This window comes from Pseudorca crassidens, chromosome 13, assembly GCF_039906515.1.
Source record: "Pseudorca crassidens isolate mPseCra1 chromosome 13, mPseCra1.hap1, whole genome shotgun sequence".
Lineage (NCBI taxonomy): Eukaryota > Metazoa > Chordata > Mammalia > Artiodactyla > Delphinidae > Pseudorca > Pseudorca crassidens.
The window spans coordinates 43,108,781-43,131,201 of NC_090308.1; the positions used below are offsets into that span (position 1 = coordinate 43,108,781).

General features: G+C 35.6%; 1 protein-coding gene across 1 annotated transcript; it reads right to left on the reverse strand.

Moving 5' to 3' along the window:
• Nucleotides 1-77: 77 nt before the first annotated feature.
• LOC137204617 (amine sulfotransferase-like) lies at nt 78-13,203 on the reverse strand. Its single transcript, XM_067702291.1, has 7 exons — nt 13,056-13,203; nt 10,849-11,000; nt 8,585-8,793; nt 5,788-5,914; nt 4,752-4,846; nt 2,083-2,269; nt 78-643 (listed from the first exon to the last, which is right to left on the reverse strand). Exons 2-7 carry the CDS (start codon nt 10,988-10,990, stop codon nt 522-524), a joined length of 882 nt encoding a protein of 293 aa, XP_067558392.1. The 5' UTR covers nt 10,991-11,000; nt 13,056-13,203; the 3' UTR covers nt 78-521.
• Between the last annotated feature and the right edge of the window lie 9,218 nt (nt 13,204-22,421).

Genomic DNA, 22,421 nt, shown 5'->3' on the forward strand with positions numbered 1-22,421 from the left:
CAGATTCTCAACCACTGCGCCACCAGGGAAGCCCTTTAGTGCAGATTTTGTGATCTCATAAATTATTCACAGATGCATGTGTTTACATGTGTTTTCTTTATTTCAACACTCATACTGATTTTAAACCAAAGAATTAATGTTTAATTAGAAGAAATAAAGGACTTTTAATGTTGATTAATTCTAAATGTAATTATAGATAACGAAAAAAATACACTCAACAGAAATCTCAATCATTTGAGAACTCTCAATCTCAAATCAAAAGACATGCAGAATTCATTGTGCATGCTATTTTTCCTTTTGTCATATTGGCTACCAATGCCGAATATTACTCAAATCATTTTAATTTAAAATGTTCAAAATGTCCATCAAACTCATGGCAACTAATGTAAGTACAGCTTACTCATTTTGCTTATTAATAAAGTCGTATAATTAACGTTTATGTGAGCAGCACAAATTAGTATGTATATTTAAAATATGCTTTCTGGCTAGTAGATTTTTTATGTGATTGTTTTACACTGATTCTACTCCTCATTTATATCCCAGATGAACTTCAAGGGAAAATCTTTCATCTTCATTTGGAATATTCTGTCAAATCTTTCATTTTGCTCCACAGTCAAGTGATGTTTCCAGTCTCCGATGGTACCTAGTGGGATAAGCACATGGACAGCACTTGGTGAGGAGATAGCACTATCAGGATAAAAGTTTCCTGCAACCCACTCTAATCTGTTCTCCAAGGCGAGCTAAATGTCTATCTGTTAGTTCCCCATGGGGCTTGATACCGTACTTTTTTCTTATACAGGGATGAGCTAAGAAAAAATCTTAGGATGCAGTAACACAGAAAATAGAGTTATCGTCCACTACCTTATGTATTAGACTTCCACCAGCCACTGCATTAAATTATAGCCTTTCCTTAGAAGGAAAAATAAAGCCAAAATACATGAAGAGATTAAAATATTTAAAAATATTTCAGTAAGTGCCAGGCACCACACTTGTCAAACTACATCTATCATGAATATAATTCTTAACCAACACTTCAAGATAAGTACTACTTCATTAAAAAAATTGGACCCAAATGTTTTCAGGTAATGAAATCAAAGTCACAGAGGTTGGCCAGAGCTGCCATTGCTGCAGTTTTATATGACACAAGTTTGAAACCATCATTATTCAGACAATTTTACAATGAAGATTAATAATTTGGCATTTTTAAGGTATCAGATTTTCTTATGTAAAGGCTATTGTTGGAATGTGGAATAGTAAGCAAGCTTTTATGGGCTTGAAAAATGCTTTATATGTAATCTGATTGAGCAATGAGAAGTGAAAGCTGATAATACATGGGACAAAAGAAGAAACAATAACTTTTTAAAATATCAATATCTACATCAATTTCAATAAGATCTTTAGATAATTAAGATCAATCAATGCCCATCACATAATGCTAACATATGAAAATTTTAGGGAATAAAATATGAATAAATTAGAGAAGTACCCATTATGTTTTAGAATGGTGTACCTTAAAAGATTAAATTAAAAAATTTTTGAGCTTAAGGAGTATCAGAAGGAAAATATTTTCTTTCTTAACAACTCCTGGCATGTTATAGGAGCACAATAAAAATGTATCACACATTGTTGAATAATTGAATAGCAGATTAGGTTAATGAGGTATCAGTCTACTTTTGACAATGAAGGAAATCTAACACATGAGGAAATTACAAAAGTTCAAACCCCGTCTCTCAAAACAAAATACATGTTAACTTTACTTCTAGGATGTTCTAGGAAAAATAAAACAAAGACTTGCAGCTATTCTGGTCACATATATCCTTTGCCTCCAGATAAGACTTGTTAACCAATTTTCAAGAGTAGGGTCACTTGTACTAGAAGGAAAGAATCTAATATTTATAAGTCAGAATGGTTCTGTTTCCAGGGATACTTTTAGAGGCTATTTCAGTTAGAATCTTTGGTCCTCTCTAGGACCCAGATGGCAGTGCTCGGAAAGAAATGTTGGAAGCACTCCTTAATTAATCTAGGGGCCAAGGAGTCAAGAAAACGTTCAACATTTTGCTCCTCTTAACCACTGAGCATCACCTTTGCGCAGGAAATCTCCTTCTTTTGTTCTTGTCCAGTTTTCAGCTTCTAGAATATAATCATAATTCGCTTGTGGATCAAGTTTCATGTTCTGAAATGTAGCCTGGTTCACAACAACATCCAAATCCTCTTCACTCAGTTCTTTTTCAAGAAAACTGCTGATTTTAAGCACAGAACTTCTGAGATCCTGAAAAAATTGTGTGTATAAGAGTCTATTAAGCCTATAAGGAATACATGAGTTACAGACCAACATCTTTATCACATATTGGAAAACTGAAAGTGCTTGGGGTTATTCTAAGTCTAAAGTTTGACAAGAATATATTCCTACCTTATTTGTTCTTTGAAAATGAGTGCTCTGGTTGTCAGCTCTGTTAGAGCATCCTACTGTTTGATTTTATAAGGAGAACTCACCTCAGTTCATTCAAATAACCAACACTATTAGGATACCTAATAAGTTTTAAAAACTGTGCAAGATGCTGGAGAAGGTTAAGAGAATAATAACATGCTATCTGGGTTCATTAAGAATCCACAGTATCATGAAGAGTAGAGTCAAGCAAGTAATTAAATACCATGGGCACAAGAAAGAAAAGCCCAGGTTTGGATGGCTTCTTTGGTGACTGCTACAAAGCATTTAAAGAATTAACACCAATACTCATCAAACTCTTCCAAAAAATTGAAAAAAAGGGAATACTTTCAAACTCATTCAATAAGGAGCATTATCCTGATACCAAAGCCAGAAAAACACTATGGGAAAAGAAAATTAAAGACCAATATCATGAAAGATAAAAATGCAAAAATCCTCAACAAATTACTAGCAAAATAAACCAACAACACATTAAGAGAATTATATACCATGATCAAGTGGGATTTACTCCTGTCATGCAAGCAAGTTTAAACATATGATAATAACGTAATGCCACATTTACAGAAAAAAGATAAAGAAACGGCATGATTATCTCAACTGATGAAGAAAAAGCATTTGACAATATCCTTCACCTTTTTGTGACAAAACACTGAATGAAGGAAGAATAGAAGGAAACTACCTCCACCTAAAAGGTCATATATGAATTACCTACTACTAAAATTGTACTCAGTGGTGACAGACTGGAAGATACTTTGCAAAGATCAAGAACAAGACACTTTTTTTCAACATAGTACTGGAAGTCCAAGCCAGAGAAATTAGGTAAGAAAAAGAAATAAACAGCATCCAAACTAAAAAAGAAGTAAAATTATTTCTCTTCACAGACAATATGATTTTATACACAGAAGACCCTAAGATTCTGCAAAACAAACTGTTAGGACTAATATACAAATTTTAAAATGTTGCACAGTACAAAACCAACAGGCAAAAGTCAGTCACTTTTCTATATAATAACAAAGAAAAATCCAAATGGAAATTTTTTTAAAATTCCATTTACAAGTTCAGCAAAAAGAAAAAAATACTTAGGAATAAACTTAACCAAGAGTGAAAGATTTGTGTAGTCAGAACTGCAAGCCACTGCAAAAGAAATTAAAGAAGACACAAATAACTGGACCAACATCCAATGTTGATGAATTGGAAGACTTAATAATGTCAAGATATCAATACTACCCAAAGTGATCCACAGATTCAATGCAGTCTTTATCAATATCCCAGTGACATTTTCTTCTACAATTTATGTGGAATCTCAAGGGACCCTGAAAGTCTAAAGCAATCATGAAAACAGAGAGGAAAGTTGGAGGCATCAGACTCTTGAGTTCAAAACTTACCAGAAAACCACATTTATCAAAACAGTGTGGTGCTGACATAAAGTCAGACAGATAGGTCAATGGAATAGAATGTACAGCCCAGAAAGAAACCCCTACATATAAGATCAAATGAATTTTGAGAAGGGTACCAAGATCATTCAATGGAGAAAGGACAGCTTTTTCAATAAATAGTTTTGAGAAAACTGAATGTTTACACGCAAAAGAATAACTATGGTATGCTATTTATACCATTGACAAAAATTAACTCAAAATGAATTAGGCTTAAATATATTTCTCCAAGGATAATATATAAAAAATGTATAAGCACATGAAAAGATACTCAACATTATTAATCACTAAGGAAAAATAAAACAAAAACCACAATGAGATACCTCACAAGGACTAGAATGGCTATTATTTAAATAAATAAAATGAGTGTTGATGAAGATGTGGAGTAATTAGAAATACCTCGTGTACTACTAGTAGGAATAAAATGGTGCAGTCAGTATGGAAAATAGTATGAATAGTATGGTGGTTCCTCAAAAAAATAAGTATATAATTACAATATCATCCAACAATTCTACTTGGGGGTATAAACCCACAAGAATTCAAAGGGGTACAACAAAGGGGTACTTCCCTTGCTACGTTTCTGATAGTACCTTTTGTTACCTGGGTAGGCTTTCTCTCCGTACCCAAACTATTTGTCTTAATGTCTCTCAATTACAGATTCTAGTTCTTTTTTTTCTCTCTCCTCTTTCCCCCTTTCTTTCTTCCTCCTCTTTTTCTACCTTTCTCCCTTCCCACTCTCAATTTTATGCATAATCATAGTTTCAGTTATAGTGTATACAGTGATACAAAGATAACTAGGAGAATGCAGTTCATTAACCAAGATAAGAAAAGGTCTCAAAGGAATAATTTTAAAAACAAAACACTCTTCCTACCTTCTTCATCTCCTCATACATCATGAACAAAATATTGAAGTCATGTCTGTGTTCATACCAGCCTCTGATGTGATCAAACCAAAGGCTTCCCATCACTGTGGAAAATTAATACATAAGAAGGTAAAAATGTTGCACTTATTGAACAGCAAACTACAGTTTTTCTTTTCTGTTCTGGATCATCAAGACAAATCAAGCACCCACCACTGGACTAGATCTATGCTACCTTTTTAAAATGGTGTTTGAGCAAACAAGTAAATGGTTTTCACAGAAACCTGCCTTTGCAAGGTACTCTGTGTATGTAAGGAATAGGGAATTCAGAAAAAACAATCTCAAAGAATTCATTTTGAAGATTTCTTTAAGGTAAGCCCCTTCCTTTTCCTACTTCATCCACCTGAAAACATAAGTCTTTATTTCCCCTCTTGTTGCCTGTTTTAAGATCTGTTCAGAGCAAGTTTAGCTATCTATTTATATTGGGCTGGCCAAAAAGTTCCTTCGGGTTTCGCCATGTTACAGAAAAACCCGAAGGAACTTTTTGGCCAACCCAATATTTAGCTAACCTGAATATAATTTTTGAAATGAGTGAGAGCCCTGATTGCACATTCCACAAGCCTCTTGCATCAATTAATCCTCCTCAGTGCTGGAATGAACATTTCACAGCTGCCATATAAAGCCTACCCAAGGGCCATGACAGAGCACAAAAACTTCACCCAACCTAAACATTAGCTATATTGAAACACCTGGATCTAACTTTGGATCTAGCCAGTTTGAATTGCTAGGCCATTTGTAGATCTCTTTTCATTTGGTCAAAATATATCTTTGCAACCTTGACAATCCCCAGAGTGGTCCTGCTGAGGACAGAAAAACCTTTGGGTGACAGATTAAGTTGACAGACAATAGTGACCGCTTATGTGCAATTCCTCCTTCTATGATTACCCTTCTCCATCTCCCCAAACTTTTTTCCATGGGTTTGAGAATTGTTGACTAAACAGCAACATTGCCTCATAAAATGTTGCCTGAGAAATGAATTAATAGTTACCTTTTCCATCTAGAAACCTTTTCATGAAATGTTCTATGTTATCGGAAGGTTCAAATGTAACTAACCAATTTGAAAAATGAAAATATGAAGTCAAAACATCCTTGGGGTTTCTATAGACGTAAACAATCTGCAGGGGGAAGAGTGAAACAATTTTAACAATTCTTGGTCATCTTAACAGATATTTTAATATCTACATAGTATTACATCATATGAATGCATAATAATTTATTTTATCTAGGAAAATCATAATACTGCTTTAGGGAAAGACAACTAATTTCGAAAAAAGCATAAGAAAAAGGAAAAATGTTGTGGAATTATGAAGGTAACAGGGTCAGATATACTTATAATGGGCTTTAATTAAAACTTCAAAAAATTCTGTTGATTTACATTTATAACTACTTGATAACTTAGCAAAAATACCAAAAGCTTCTAAACTTATTTACAAGACTAGAATAAAAGCAATACTAAAATAAAGATAGAGCAATCGCAAAAAATTAAAGTATATATATATATATTTTTTATTATTTATTATTTATTTATTTTTTTTGCGGTATGCGGGCCTCTCACTGTTGTGGCCTCTCCTGTTGCAGAGCACAGGCAGGCTCAGTGGCCATGGCTCACGGGCCCAGCCGCTCCGCGGCATGTGGGATCTTCCCGGACCGGGGCACGAACCCGTGTCCCCTGCATCGGCAGGCGGATTCTCAACCACTGCGCCACCAGGGAAGCCCTAAAGTATATTTTTAAATAATTACAGATAAAAATTTCTGAGTAAAAGAAAACAAAACTCTTCTTGCAGTATGTTAAAACAAGTACTAAACTATAAACAAGTAGGATTTATTCCAGAAATAGAGTATTAGTAAATTATTCATGAATTTCATTTCACTATAAATTGAAGGGAGGTTTGGGGAGGAGGGGAGACGTGGTACTGTCAGATTTGTCAAAAAAGGCATTTTATGTAAGTAGACCTTTTCTGAACAGCAAAAAGAAAAAAAAAAAGTAAAATTCCAATTAAACTAAGAACAGGAAAAAATTATTTCTCAGCATCATGTGCCTCAAAAATCAATTGCAAAACAAAACAAAACAAAACCAAGAAAAGATATTAAAAATGCTACAAAGACAAGAGAACAACATTCATCATCACCTCCATTATTCTGTTTTTTTCTGCAGATTTTAACTAAGGAAATAGAAGTGCAAATATTTGAAGGTAAAGGAATACAAAATGTATTATTATTTTAAGAAGAAATATATTCCAGAGAATATAGGGAAAATTAATAAAACTAATAAGAGAAATTAAGGAAGCCAAATATAATAGTGTACCAAAATCAGTGCCATTTACTTTATAATTAAACAGAAAAAACAATTGTGAAAAAATTACCTGTTCATAATATCCATAAAATAGGAATAAAAAACTGCAACTTCAGAAAAAAAAATGTGTAAAAAGCATGCAGAGAAAAACATAGCACATGAGGTGGGTTTGAAAGTAGACCTGATAAATAGAGCATCAGAATAATGCAGGATGAAATGTTGGAGTACTGCCATGCTAATGATTGTCCTAGAATTAATCTATATAATTGATCAATTCTAATCAATACCTAAATATTATTGAGGGAATAAACATATTAAAAATAAAGTTGATGGCAATTTGCCTTCTCAGTTATAATATGAAGAACTATCACATATTAAACAGATCGTACCAATTTTGGTATGAAGAATGCAGGGTCAGAGGGAGGAACTATGGAAATGTAGTATATCAAAGTGCAGACTTCAAATTAGTTGGAAAGACTAAATACTTAACAACTCATAGATGGTCAACTGGCCAACCCCCTAGCAAATATCATGCAATAGTCATATTTCAGATCACATGTATGCCAGATATAATTTACAGTGAAATGTAAAAAAATAAATACATAAAGTTAATTAGAAAAAATCTGAAGTGTATTTGCATATATTTTCTTTTTTTGGTGAGGAAATGTTTTCTTGGCAAGACACAAGATCCAGAAACTATGAAAGAAAGATTGATAGGTTGATTCTATAATATTAGAATCATTCAACAATTTGTAAAGGTAAATTGTTAATTGGGAAAATATTTCCCCCATATAAAGACTTCTGCAAAACAGTAAATAAAAGACAAGCTAGAGAAAAATGGGCAAAGAATATAATAGATATTTCAAGATCTCAAAATATATAAAAAGATGCTCAAAATTATTAAAAACAAAAAGGTTGCAGTTACTTAAGAATGAGATTGTTTTACCTAACACACAATCTCTGGTGAGTGTGTGAGGAAAAAATCATTCTTGCTGTTTGAGAAGTGTGAATTGATACATTATAGAAGGCAAATAGATAATAAGTACCAACACAAAACTTTTGGACACTTTAACCTGAAAATTCTACTTTTAGGAAATCATTTCATCAGAACAAAAAAGTGCAAAGATCTATGAGAATGTTTATTGCTATATGATATGTTCATTGGCTGCCACCTACCTGTCCATCAATACACATTCAATATTGTGTAGTCATACAGCAAAATCCTACTAAACATTAAAAAATAGAACTATATATGCTGATATAAAATTATTTTTACTATATGTTACATAATTATACTGCAAACAATGATGTATGGTGACCCAATTTATATATATACCTATAATTTTGTATATATTTTTATTATGTAAAACAAGATTATAAAGACTATAGTAATCACATTTGAAAAGATGTGGATGAATGGGGCTGGAAAACAATATCTGAATAAAGTAATTTTGTCTGTGAAAAATGTCTATAAGCTATTTCTGTGACTTACTTTAGCTTTTCGGTTCTTGAGACCTTTCGGTGCTAAATAATATGGGAGGTGGGAAGTGAAGAGACGAGGGGATGGTCTGTTGACATGGTCCACTTTTTGTGCACTGCATTCCAGGAAGGGAACTCTATCACATGTGTTCACCAGTTCACTTCTGCTACGATGTCCTTCAAAATAAATCAAGCTTAATATCTGCTGAGTCCAGATTGTACCTGTGAAAACAAATAATCTTGTTTTCAACTGAGTTAATTTTTAATTATAAATGTCAACAGTAAGGCTGTCCTTCTTAAAATGATTTGGAACTTTTATTTCTTTTAATCACTCTAAGGATGTCAATAATTTGCCCAATTTTTTGTTTGTCTGCATTTACATTAAAATTAATGAAGATAAAATCAAGGACTCAGTTTCTTTTCCACTCTGAAGAGCTGTGATGGTTCTGACTCCATGATAGCAGTGATTCAGATTAATCTTTCAGCTCCTCTCTTTCCTGTACTTCAAGTAAAGTCTGTTTCCACAATTTTCTCTGGCTACCTTTGTTTCTCTTTCCTTAGTCTCCTTTCTTAGAGTGTTATCTTTTAGAAGACAAGTTAAGGGCTTCCCTGGTGGTGCAGTGGTTGAGAGTCTGCCTGCCGATGCAGGGGACACAGGTTCGTGCCCCTGTCCGGGAGGATCCCACGTGCTGCGGAGCGGCTGGGCCTGTGAGCCATGGCCGCTGAGCCTGCGCGTCCGGAGCCTGTGCTCCGCCACGGGAGAGGCCACAACAGTGAGAGGCCCGCGTACCGCAAAAAAAAAAAAAAAAGTTAAGAACTCAAGTCCTCTTTTACTTTTTTTGTTTACTTATTGTGTGGCATAAGTCTTCCCACACAATATTGAATAACAGTAGTGACAGCAGGCATTCTTTTCTTGTTCCTGATTTTAAATGTAATATTTATTTGTATCACTGTTGCACACGATATTGTGGAAATTTTGGTAAACTCTATCAAGTTGAAGAAGTTCCCTTTTCTCCTTAGTTTGCTAATGGTTTTCATTATGAATGACTGCTGAATTTTTTGAATGCTTTATTGAGATGATAATTCAGGCTTTCTCTTATACTTCAGTATTGTGGGTGAACTACATTAATAATTTTTTAAACCAATCTTGATTCTTGAAAGAAACCCACTTTTGTCATAGTGTATTTATGATTTAACATTGCTAAATGTGTTTTGCTTATATTGGGTTTAGGATTTTTGCATTTTTGTCCATGAATATATCATCAATGTTCTAAAAGGATGTGTGATGCCAAAAGTCTCACAATGTCACTATGCAACTGATGTACCTACGTGATAGATTTGATGCAATTTATAGTGAATCCTGGGGAGACTCACTAATCTCCCCTCCAAGATGAGCAAGAATCCAGCAAGCTGCACTGGGGACTGGTGTGTTGTGTCCCAAACACTAGGCTAGGATTAATGGGAAAGAAAAGACTCTTTTATGGACAGCTGTGCTTGACCTAAAACTAAGCAAACTGAGATACCACTAACATCTAATGCAGGAAAAAAAAAGCTCAATCAGATGTGCTCATAAGTTCTGAGAGTGGAAGAATTCAGGGGTAAAGCAACGTGTTACTAATTTGGGGAAAGTAAACAAGGTCATGATTTTCAAAGTAGATTAAAAGGGAGGGACTGGAGCATTTTCATGAAAATCAGGAACACTTTTTTTTATTGCCTTAGACTCCAGTATATCTTTGAACCACATTAAATACTCTGTACAACATTGCTTCAGTGGCGCCAGTCATCCTATCATCCTATGTTCTGAAAAGTGCAATATAAAAAATAAGGTTGGGGTTTTGTCTTTTTTTTTTTGGAATTTAAGATTAAGAGCAATTAATTTTAGTTTAAAATTATTGTATTATTCTAAGGAAATAAAAAACAATTAGAGTAATTGAAAAGAATATTAGGAATTAGTTCTGACTGAGATATGATGGTAACAAAAATCTTCCTAGGTTTTTAAATATATTTTCTTCAATTCTCAGACCAAGCCAACAGGTCAGTATTTACCAAGTACCTCCTCTTGGTTCAATATTTGGTTTCTTCATATATTCCATCAGAAATAACAATATATGCATTACAAATGCATAGAGATTTGAGATTTATTTAACTTTTTGTGATCCTAAACAGTTCTGTAAATGTAGATGGGTTACCGTCAATGTCTGGAAAAGGGCACATTTGTCCACATGAATTACCAAACCATGGTGAAGACTAAAACAGGTGGCCACTCCTCAAACTTACCAGATTTTGGATATGTAATTATAAACACATCATCATCTCTAATTTCAAAATCATCTAAATGTTCTACAAGGTCAACATCAACTAAAGAACGTTGAAAATAACAGCCTTTAAAGTTCAATAAATATGTGTCTGTGTTGTCCATAATTATTCACCTACAAGTAAAAACAGATACAATTATTTCAAAGTTCTGAGTATTTCATAATAACGACTAACACTTCCTGAGTGTTCAGTATGTGCAAAATGTCCCATGTGTATCAACTCATTTAGCATACAAACCACCTTCTCTATATTAAATCATTTACTCTTCACAGCAACCCAAAGTTGCTAAAGGTATTGTTATTACAACTACTTCAAGGATTAAGAAACTAAGACACTAAGAGGTTAAACATCTTTTCCTAAAACCCCATGAATAAGTTATAATCATGATTCCAAACATACAGATAAGAAAATTAAGGCACAAGAGGTTCGGCAAACTATTCAAGGTGGCCCAGCTGCAAAAGTGATGCCAATTTAGCCAGAGTCCATGCTTTTAATCACTTTATCATATTTTCTTAATACTTTATATTTTTATTCTTTTTTGTTGTTGTTGTTGTTTGTGGTAGACAGGCCTCTCACTGTCGTGGCCTCTCCCGTTGCGGAGCACAGGCTCTGGACGCGCAGGCCCAGCGGCCATGGCTCATGGGCCCAGCCGCTCCGTGGCATGTGGGATCTTCCCAGACCGGGGCACGAACCCGTGTCCCCTGCATCGGCAGGTGGACTCTCAACCACTGCGTCACCAGGGAAGCCCTATATTTTTATTCTTACATTTTTTTTCATTGTTCCAGAAATAGAAAATTCTTTAATTAATACAATTTTTATTTCTTTTTTTTTTCTGGAACATAAATAATCTGCTATCTGTGAAAGAAGCTTCTGAGGCTTTGAGATCTGATACACTGTTTGAAATGAATTGTGGGAAATGTTTTGCATGAGAAATACTTATTGCATTTCCTTTGGAAATGTTCCCTCATATAGTTGCAAGATGTTTTATGGTAATCGTCATATTTTCCAAAAGGAGTTTTTTATCAGAATTCTGAAATAAATCTAAAAATGAAAGCCAAAAATCAGAAGCAAACTGTCTAAAGATACACCTGTTCAAAAATTGGACCAGGGACTTCCCTGGTGGCTCAGTGGTTAAGAATCTGCCTGCCAATGCTGGGGACACGGGTTCAATCCCTGGTTGGGGAAGATCCTACATGTTGCAGAGTAGCTAAGCCTGTGCGCCACAACTACTGAGCCCACGTGCCACAACTACTGAAGCCCACGCACCTAGAGCCCATGCTCCACAATAAGAGAAACCACCGTAATGAGAAGCCCGCGCACCACAACGAAGAGTAGCCCCCACTCACCACAACTAGAGAAAGCCTCCACGCAATAATGAAGACCCAACACAGCCTAAATAAATAAGTAAATAAATAAATAATTTTTTAAAAGTTTACAATTGGACCAGGCAAGCATTTCTTTATTAGCCATGCCTGAGAAATGTTGAATGTGAAATAGGTGAGGGATCCCAGAAGTTCTAATAACGTTAGATTTAGAATAAGCATATATTTTCATTATGCACTTTTAAAAATTTCTGTGAACACCAAGAAAATGAATTTGTTAAAAAGCTGCACATATGGTTTTGTCTAAATTGCATGTCAAGAAACAATTAATCCCTTTACAAACAATCAAACTTGAAGTGAAAGCCAAGGATGACAGTGTGAGTCACTGTCACATACCTCCTGATGCCCCACAAAGCCACCCCAAACATGCCCTAAAAAACACCACTTTCAGAAACTCAGAATGCTGAGAAGAGAGGAAAGAGTGCCAGGCATTCCACAGAAACCTTCTGAGCATCACTCTTTTTTGCTATTTGTAAGCTTAGTCTCTCTTGCACTGTCTCAGAAGAGAGAAAATTAGAGAGCTTTTTGTTACAGAAACAAGAGAAAAAGAGTGTAGATTCATATAGGATCTCAGTATTGGCAAATCATATATTGTTTGTATCTCCTTGATGAATATAGAAGAAAGTGCTTGGATAAAGAGATAGGACATCTAATGTCTCCCTCTTATTCTTTCACTGAAGTCTGAAAGAAGAGAAGGAAAAACAGAAAATTGAGGAGAAAAAAATAAATACATTTGTATGCTGAAGAGACTTGAAAAGGCTCTAAATCTACCCTTTTTCTACTCACTGTTACAGATAAACTGAGGAAGCAAAATCCACTTCTGATATCACTTTAAGGATGATAGCGATCCACTTGTGGTTGAGAAAGAAATATTCCCTGCAGAGTTTGTCTTGGCCAATGAGTAGTGTTCCAGGGTGTAAACAGCTAGCTCAATCTGGAAAAATAAATTGGGTAAGATTTAGTTGGCATTAACATTATCTGTTTACTCCAGAAAAAGCAAAGGAGTTGAATACTAGAGAACTTCAGGTACAAAGTAGTCCTGCTTACTTAATTTTGGCATCCGTACAAAACACAAATCAATCTGTGTGATACACCACATCAACAGATTGAAGGATAAAAACCATATGATCATCTCAATAGATGCAGAAAAAGTTTCTGACAAAATTCAAAAACACCCATTTATGATAAAAAAAAAAAAACTCTCCAGAAACTAGTTTACCTAGTTCTCCACATTGGGGGGGAATCAGATATCATGAACTGGCTCAGAGGTATGCTAATGGGGAAATGCTGTGTGGGCTATACATTTTATCACTTGTACTTAATTGCCACACAAGCATTGTACATGTGCTTTTAGCAATACACTTAAAACAAGCAGTGATACATGTCATGGATAGTTATACTCTGTGACAACTCCACTAGAGGATTTTCTTTTCATCCTGAACATTGGGGTCAAAAGTATGGTTAGAAGTAAAACAATAAATTTCCATTTTGATAGGAAGACAAACACTTGGTAACAGTGCAATTGAATTAGTTGGATGGTTCTTACAGCTCTGGTCCAGATTTTTATGTCAGCTGTCTTCCACTGCTATTGTCTCCTTCTCATCCCGCTGTGAGTGTCATTTGGGGTCAGCGTCTTTTCTATAGACAGTCCAATGCAGAGGCCCTTCTTAAATGGAAATACGAATTCAGGAGTCAATTCCCTTCACTTCTGTTGTACATGTGCTAGTTAAGAGTACCTGATAAGAGTCCTTTTATTTAGTTTGGAGACAGTCCTTTAAATGATGTCTTTTCCAGTATGCATATCCTCTTAGATAGATGTAGGTCACAGGGCATCTGATCTTCAACCAAAGATAGATTACTGTGATCTGCTTTAGAAACAAGCTTAGAATATTCTTTTACTAATTCAATTAAACTTTATAATAATGTAACATAGCAACAAGGACACATCTTGGACTTAGATAATAAATGCAAAGCCTCAGTAAATACAAAACTTCAATATCCACAAATGTATATTATTGAAACACAATTTTTCTCTCTGGATTATCCTCATTTTTACTAAATCCAGCTAAATTAAGGCTGATTTGTTCAAAATAAGTCTGGTTTCAATAAACATGGCCTGATTATTCATATAAATGTAATTGCTCATATAGGCTCTTTTAAATTGGCTGCACTGGAACTTTTCATTAGGAATCTCAGATTGAACTTTTAAAAGGCCTTTCAAGGCCAGGAAAGCCATGCCAATGGCTTGCCTTCAGATTCTGCCTGTGATATACATATATTGGTCAAATTTGTCTCTTTTCCAGGTCACCAGAATATCTAGATTTCTGCACATGCCAAGAGACAGTTTTTTCCATTCACCTGATAAGGTTGCTCTGGACCCAAGAGTCTCCAATTTCTGGAGGAACCAGGCAGCAAGAAAAATATTTTAATTTTAACCACAAGTGTAAATTACCAAATTGTTGTAAATCATGAGTAGCTTGAGGAAAAGTGCTTTTTTATATCTGAAAAACAAAGATTAGAAGCCAGTAGTGTGTCAGACAAGTCATAAAAATTAGTCATATTTAGTAGTTCATTTAATCCCATATAATTAATCTTTGTTCTGTTTGAGCCCAGTTTTTCCATTAGTTTCATTGACCTTGGCTGATGATTGAGGATGATAGTGACAGTGATAATTTCAAGAAGTTCATGAAGTTTTTGTTAAGGCTTGTATGATTTGTCCAGTGAAGTGGATGTCTTGATCACTGGAGATTGTAGAAAGTACACTCCAAGTGGGAAACACATTTTCTAACCTTTTCCTTTTCATTGTGAGGGTATCAGCCCTGCAACCAGGGAAAACTTTAACCCACCGAATAGAAAATGAGGTTTGTCAGGAGCCAGGAAAAGTCAAGTGGCCATCTTGGACTTCCCATAGCCCTGATTTTAAAAAATATACAGCTATTGTTTATTCATTTTAAATTTCCTGATTTAGGAGTAGACTGTTTCCATGTTATAAGGTCACCAGAATGGCAGAAGTCTGACAATGAGGAGCTCAGTCTTAATGATGTACAAAATTCTTTTCTCAAAGTGCCTTTTTCACAACACTTTTATCACTTTCTGGATTCATATTAATTTGTCCCTTATTTTTTCCATCCAGAAACAGCCAACTGTAGGACAAAATTATTGGCATCATTATTTTCCTCAACAAAAATATTTCCAGTCTTTATATCTTCTCTCGCTGGCAATGTATCTCCTACTTGCATTACACATTGAAATGTTTCCTATATCATTTTAGTAGTTTTAATTACATGTTATAATTTTTAACCCTTAAAAAAAAAAACCTTGTTCTCTAGTGAGAACTAAGAAGAAAGCAATTGTGAATTGTTTGTCATATTGGCATTCTCTGATTTGCAAATTTAAGAATATATTCTATAACCTCTAAAAACATGCATTTTCCCAAAGCACAATTTCTTTTCTCAAAGTGGCACAAGACATGTGTCTAATAAACACAAACATCTTTAGTTTCCCTCTTGCAAGAAGATAAAAGTAGGTAAATTTAGATTTGTTTCATTTGTAAGCACTTACCTTTCTTTAAGCCAATTAAATAAAGCTCATTTTCAAATTAACCTCAGCAATATTATCCAAAGACAAAGACACATACTGAGACATACATACATCCAAACAAACAGAGATCTCTTTGTTTCATCTTTTTATAGTTCATGAATCAGCCATTGCAATTAAACATACCAGTTTACAAATAACAGTCAGAATAGTCAAACTTACACATTTGATTTTAAAACGCTTCTTTTTCTTCCCTTTTTTCCTCCCTTGGCTTGAAGTTCTACTAATTAACCCAAGGCTGAAGTCCCAGGCAAAGTGGGCTGTGTTTTTACTTCAAGGACATGATAAGAGTTAACTTCAAGTTTTCTCCTAAGAATATTTTTGTTCTCTCAGGGTTAGTGTTCTGAAAAAAGTATTTTATCAAGCCAACTTTCTATAACTGCACATGGGAAAAGGGCCAGTTTTGGAATTTCCAAAGAGTTTCATCTCAACAAGTTTTCTCCAGAGTCTAAAGAATATTGTGACCACAGTGTTAAATTATTCTTTCCTTATTTATAGGTTTATAATTATAGGTTGACCAGTCTGCCAAAATATTCCCTAGAGGGTTGTCAGTTGGAAATGAAGAAGCACTTCCCATGTTGAGTCAGATTAAACACTGCCATACTCCCTCTGAAGACTGTAGGTGAGAATCCTTCCTTGTAGCTTCTAGATTATGGTGTTTGCTGAAAATCTTTGCCATTCCTTGGCTTACATCACTCCAAACTCAGCCTCTGTCATCACATGGCCATTTCACTCCGTATCTTTCTTCTTCTTATAAGGACACCAGTTTTATTAGATTAAGGACACACACCACTCCAGTGTCTGAATATAATTAATTATATGTACAATGACCCTATTTCCAAAAAAATGTTACATTTTGAAGTAATGGGGGTTAGGATATTAACATGCCCTTTAGGGATAATTCAAGCTATAGCAAGTTTAATAGATTTTTTTTTCATGTCTATCTCCTCCTTTCAAGGATGCTACAAGGTTCTATGTGCCGTGCTTATACTCCATGACCATTTTCCCTTGACTGTAAGTTGACTGCTCACAGAAGCTAGATGACCTAACCTATACCCTTCAGTTTCTCTCCCTGGAGTTTTCATGTGAATTCAACAACACCAGCCTATCTCTGTTTGTTATTTGAACTAATTTCATTTGGATTTAGTGTCTGACTACAATCATGCTGAAGCACAGCTAGTCTTCAGAGACACAAAAAAGAATGTCTTCTTCACATAAAGAACACAGAAATGAGAGACCACGAAAATCCAAGACAAGAGAGAGAGAGAAAAAAATTGAAAAAATATGTGAATCCCTAATGGCTTCATACCCTTTGGTTCTAGTTCTTCAGGAAGGTATGACAATTTCTTCTGATTTCTTGAATCGTATCAATCATAATCATATTATGCATAAACTGGTCAGAAGTAGATTATTCTTATTTGCAACAACGTGCTTGACCAAATGCCAGGGAAATCATTTTTAAAATGAGAGAAAATCTCAGATTCATATTCCCACAGATATGTAAATAGATGTTTTAACTGTAAAAAAATAATCCAATTGTATGGACGTGGAAAAAAAATATTAGTTTAAAAAAACTGGAGTGAATGTAAAATTTAAATTACAGAAGACTGAGTTAATTGAAAGGAGTTGAGAAGCTTCCTAGAAATGAAATTACAGGATAATAGGACGTAACGATTTTTAAGACTATTGATCCTGTATCAATATTGCTATAAAGAAGATTGGAAATGATTTCCATTTCCACAAAAATATATGAGAATGTTTTTTTCATCCTAGTCTTTCTAACATTGAGCATTCTGCATTTTTAAACTTTTGCTAATTATGACTAAATGTTTTGCATTTTCTATAAATGGCAAGATTTTGGTTGTCTGGTCTCACAAAATGTTTGCATGTTCAGGAATTATTTCACAATTTTTATTAATTATGACATAAATACAGAAAAATTCACAAATTCTACATGCACGTCCCAATGAAAATTTTCAGTAACAACACCTAGGGAACCAGCACTAAGACTCAAGAAAAGAATATTACCAACACCCCAGGAATTCCTTCATTTACCTGTCCAGAGGTAACAACTCTGCTTCTAACCCATAGAGTAACTTTGCTGTTTTTTAAATCTTACATAGCAAATCATTCAACAAGTGCCCGGTTTTTCTCACTGAATATTACGTTTCTGAGGTTCATGTATATTTTCCATGTAGTCGTAATGCATGCATCCTAATTGTGTTTCCTTATTTGAAATGCCATAATTGTTTTTTTAACTGTACGTGGACACTGAGCTGTTTCCATTTGTTGACTATTAAGGACAGTGGCGCTTGAACTGTTTATGATTGTAAATTTCCTAAATTTTTTCTTTTAAGTTTCTTCCACTGCTTTTATGCTTCACGAGTTTTTCTCTATTTGGGAATTATAAACAGATTCACCTATATTTTTCTAGTTACCAAAATAACTTATCTTAAATATTCAAATATGAAATGTGAAAATTAAATTCCACGTGGTGGAATTAGTTTAGTGAGTAATATGCTTTGGGCACAGTTACAGGTACAGCTGAAACGGAGCAGTACCCTAAGGTCCTTGCTCGCGTCCTCCATCTGCCTTTAGTCTGTGGAAAAACTTTAAGTTTCTTACTTCTCTGATAAGTTTAATCGGAGAAGTGAGAAAATGCAGAAACAAAGGAAAACAGTCAAATGAGACCACATAATAATGTAGTCATTAAGCAAAGTCAAGGCCCCTTAGTTCTCCCTCAAGGGCTGTAGATAATATTCTGAGCCATGTCCTCTGAGCTGTCTTATAGAGACCGAAACCCCTACCAGGTGGAAGAAGTTAACTACATGATGACCAGGCTGTAGCCATGACACAGGCTGCCACAGTTCCGAGAATTGGCCTCAAAGAAATGGAAACAAACTGACCTTGGAACTGAAGATTAACTGTAATCAAGATGACCGATTTCAAGATGACGTCAGAGCTGACTGTGCTGTTTCTGCATGTAGCCACCTCGCGCCGTCTATAAAAGAAAGGTCTTGCCCCCGATTGTCAGTGGGGGGCAATTGGCCTGGCACAGACATTCCCCCCACCCCGGTTGCAGGCCTCGGAAATTTCCTTTCCACCAACCTTGCCTCTTTATTGGCTTTTGAGCGGCGAGCAGCCAGACCCCACTTTCGGTTACACAACCGAAACTATTTTCAAACAAATAGTTAAATAATTGAACCATTAAATAATTACTCCATTTTTGAACCTTTGATTGCCCTTCAGACTTTGTGATCTGGTAAATTATTAATAGATGCATTGTGTTTACATGAGATTTCTCTATTTTGACATTCACAATGATTTTAAACCAAAGACTTAAGGTTTAAATAAAAGAATAAAAGGATTTTTAATGTTTGATTGATCCTAAATTTAATTGCATATAAAGAAAATATACACGCTACAGAAAACTCTCTCCATACATTTACAATTCATGTTGCATGCTTTTTGTCTATCCCTTTATCATATAGGTTACAAATGCAAACTATCTCTCAAATCATTTTAATTTTGAAAATTTCAATGTGTTCATCAAACTCATGACAACTAATCTAAGCACAGTTTAGTCACTTTGTTTTGTAATAAAATTGTATAATTAACATTTGTATGAACAGCACAAATTAATATGTGTATTAAAATATGCTCCCTGGTTAGCAGATTTTTTTATATGATTCTTTCACATTGATTCTACTCCTCGTTTATATCCTAGATGAACTTCAAGGGAAAATCTTTCATCTTCCTTTGGAAAATTCTGTCAAATCTTTCATTTTGCTCCATGGTCAAGTGATGTTTCCAGTGTCCAATGATACCTCGTGGGACAAGCACATGGACAGCACCTGGGTGAGGAGGTAGCACTAACAGGACAAAACTTCCTACAACCCACTTTAATCTCTTCTCCAACCCAAGCCAAATATTCATTAGTTCTCTGTGGGGTTTGGTACCTCACTTTTTCTTACAGGGTGATGAGCTAAGAAACAAATATAGGACGCAGTAATGTAGACAATAGGGTTATAGACCAGTTTCTTATCTGTTAGACTCCACCAACCACTACACACTATCTGGTTTGGAACATAACTCAAGCTCTTCCTAACACACTTCCCCTCACTCCTGTCCCGTAGCCACTGCACCAGGCAAGGCCACATTGTATTTCTCACTTAGAACAACTCTTAGTAGCTTTGGAGTTCATAGTTTCATCTTTCCTATTGTCACCTTTCATTAAATAAAAACTTAATCCAAGGAAGGCTTCAATCCCTTTTTACCGAAGAAATCATTACTGCTAAGAAAATAAGAGTTTAATGTGACAGACACTTGACCTTATAATTATTCAGACTGCCTTTTCCCACGATTTCTAAATGTTAAAAAATAAGCCATTTCTAGAAGACAAAGTATGTTAATAGAAGAGAAAAATTATGAGATTCCAACTAAAGTGAATAAATTAAGGCAAGTAAACTGAATCTCATGGTTGGTGAACTTTCTAATTCATTTCCAGTCTTATAAGGGTGAAAAGGTGGAAAACTTACTAGCTTAAATTATTTAAGCACAGACTCTGACCTATTATTGACTGACCACTAAGCTATGCTGCTATGCAGGCCCATATGTAAATATAAAACTGCAACTTTTAATTTCTTTTAATGAGTGGAGACATCAAAGTTTGCATCCTGCTGGGGAAACAGCTTCCATAGAGTTAATTTTATTCTTAAGTTCATTAAATTGCCTTTCTGAGTTATCTTGTACCTCGTTGAATTTCTTCAAAACAGCCATCTGAATTCTTTATCAGTTAGATTGCAGCATTCTGTGTCTTTCGATTGCTTTGCTGAAGAATTGTTTTCTTCTTGTGATGCCGTATTACTGGGCAATTTCCTAGTGTGTGATAATGTTAAAATGCACCTTTACCATCTCATTTGAAATGGCAAACACCTTTCTTATTTAGGGAAGGCTTTGTTTACCTTGATTCAACAGTTCAACAGATCGACAATTAGAAATCTTTCTTTTGTTTTCCAGAAGCTGGCTCTTAGCACAAATTTTTGGTTTCTTTTAGTGGAGCTGACTTGCAACTAAAGTTGGGAGTGACCCTAAAAAATATGGCTTGAAAAGAAGGTGGTGGCAGCGTGGGAGAGATATATGCATAGCACTGGGGCTTTGGCTGTGTCTAGAGCCCGTAGGGAGTCCCAGGGGACTGTGGGTTGTCCTCTTGCTGAAATCATGGGGTGGACAGCAGGAAATGTGATCCGTTATTCTCTTTGTCTGCCTTCTTCCCTTTCCTTTCCCTCCTCCCGGTCACTGAGGTCTCTTCACAGATACAGGTGCTGCTGGAGAGCAACAGGTCTCTCCAGCTGCACCCGGGGGAGCCAGACAGATTTTCACTAAACACCTTTCCACCTCCTTGGCTAGAGAGGCCACCACTGCCACCTTTGCCTCTATAGCAGCCGTGACACCCTCGGCTCCACAGTCTCCTTCGAGGTCCAACCCACCCACTTTCAGATGCACAAAATGGATGTTTCTCAGGTGTCCTGGTGTGCTGTGCAGAGTCACTTTTGTTTGGTTATGGATGTCCAATTAGTTATAAATCAAAGGAGAAGAGTAAAGGAATATCTTACGCCACCAAGGTGCTGATGTCATTCTCTATTTCTTTTATGTCAATGGGTGTGATTGAGACTTGGAAAAAAGAAATCTCTTCTCTCTGAATTTTTTCTAAGTGGGCGTTGATTTAAGGTTTAAATGCAGTTCAATTGTTTCCTGGGAAAAACAGGGATGCAGGAAATTTTAGGCAGGGAACCTAAGACAGGCCACATTCCAAGGAACAACTACAGGTGCCTATTTTTCTGTATAAAAATCTTACTCATACTAGAAGAGAGAGAATCTTATCTGGCAGTCAGAATTTTCTCTGAGAGCAATCCAATCTAGAGGATAAAGCCAATGGTCATCCAAAGCTCCATAAGATTCTAGAATCAAAACCCTATCACTCGGGGCTTCCCTGGTGGCGCAGTGGTTGACAGTCCGCCTGCCGATGCAGGGGACACGGGTTCGTGTCCCGGTCCGGGAAGATCCCACATGCTGTGGAGCGGCTGGGCCCGTGAGCCATGGCCACTGAGCCTGCGCATCCGGAGCCTGTGCTCCGCAACGGGAGAGGCCACAACAGAGAGAGGCCCGCGTACTGCAAAACAAAACAAAAAACCCTATCAATCACTCAAGTTCTTGTTCTGGGATGGTGGCATAACTCCTTTCAGCCTATCTTTCAAATATCTATAAACTCTCTGGACAAGTGACTTAAAAACCCACGACTAGTTGAAGATACCGAAGAGTAAACGAAGGCAGACATTGCGTGGAGGGGATGCAAAACTTGAATAATTGGTCATGACGGGGATGGTCTCCTATTTTTTGTTTGATAAGTTTTGGGTTTTGCCCTCTTTGTCCCTGGAGCCAGCCACTGTTGTCCAAAAATACTGGTGGTTAAAAACGCAATAGATTCCTTAACCACTAGATGACACTTGCAAACCCAGCATTTTCAAGATAATTTACTCATTTTGGTTGACAGAT

Excerpts from the sequence above, each read along its gene's own strand:
- LOC137204617 (XM_067702291.1), bottom strand. The coding sequence starts at position 10,990 with ATGGACAACACAGACACATATTTATTGAACTTTAAAGGCTGTTATTTT. Across the intron at positions 5,915-8,584 it reads TCAAGAACCGAAAAGCTAAA|ATTGTTTACGTCTATAGAAA; the intron begins GTAAGTCACAGA and ends TTCCCCCTGCAG. Across the intron at positions 644-2,082 it reads AGGAGATTTCCTGCGCAAAG|GTACCATCGGAGACTGGAAA; the intron begins GTGATGCTCAGT and ends TTATCCCACTAG.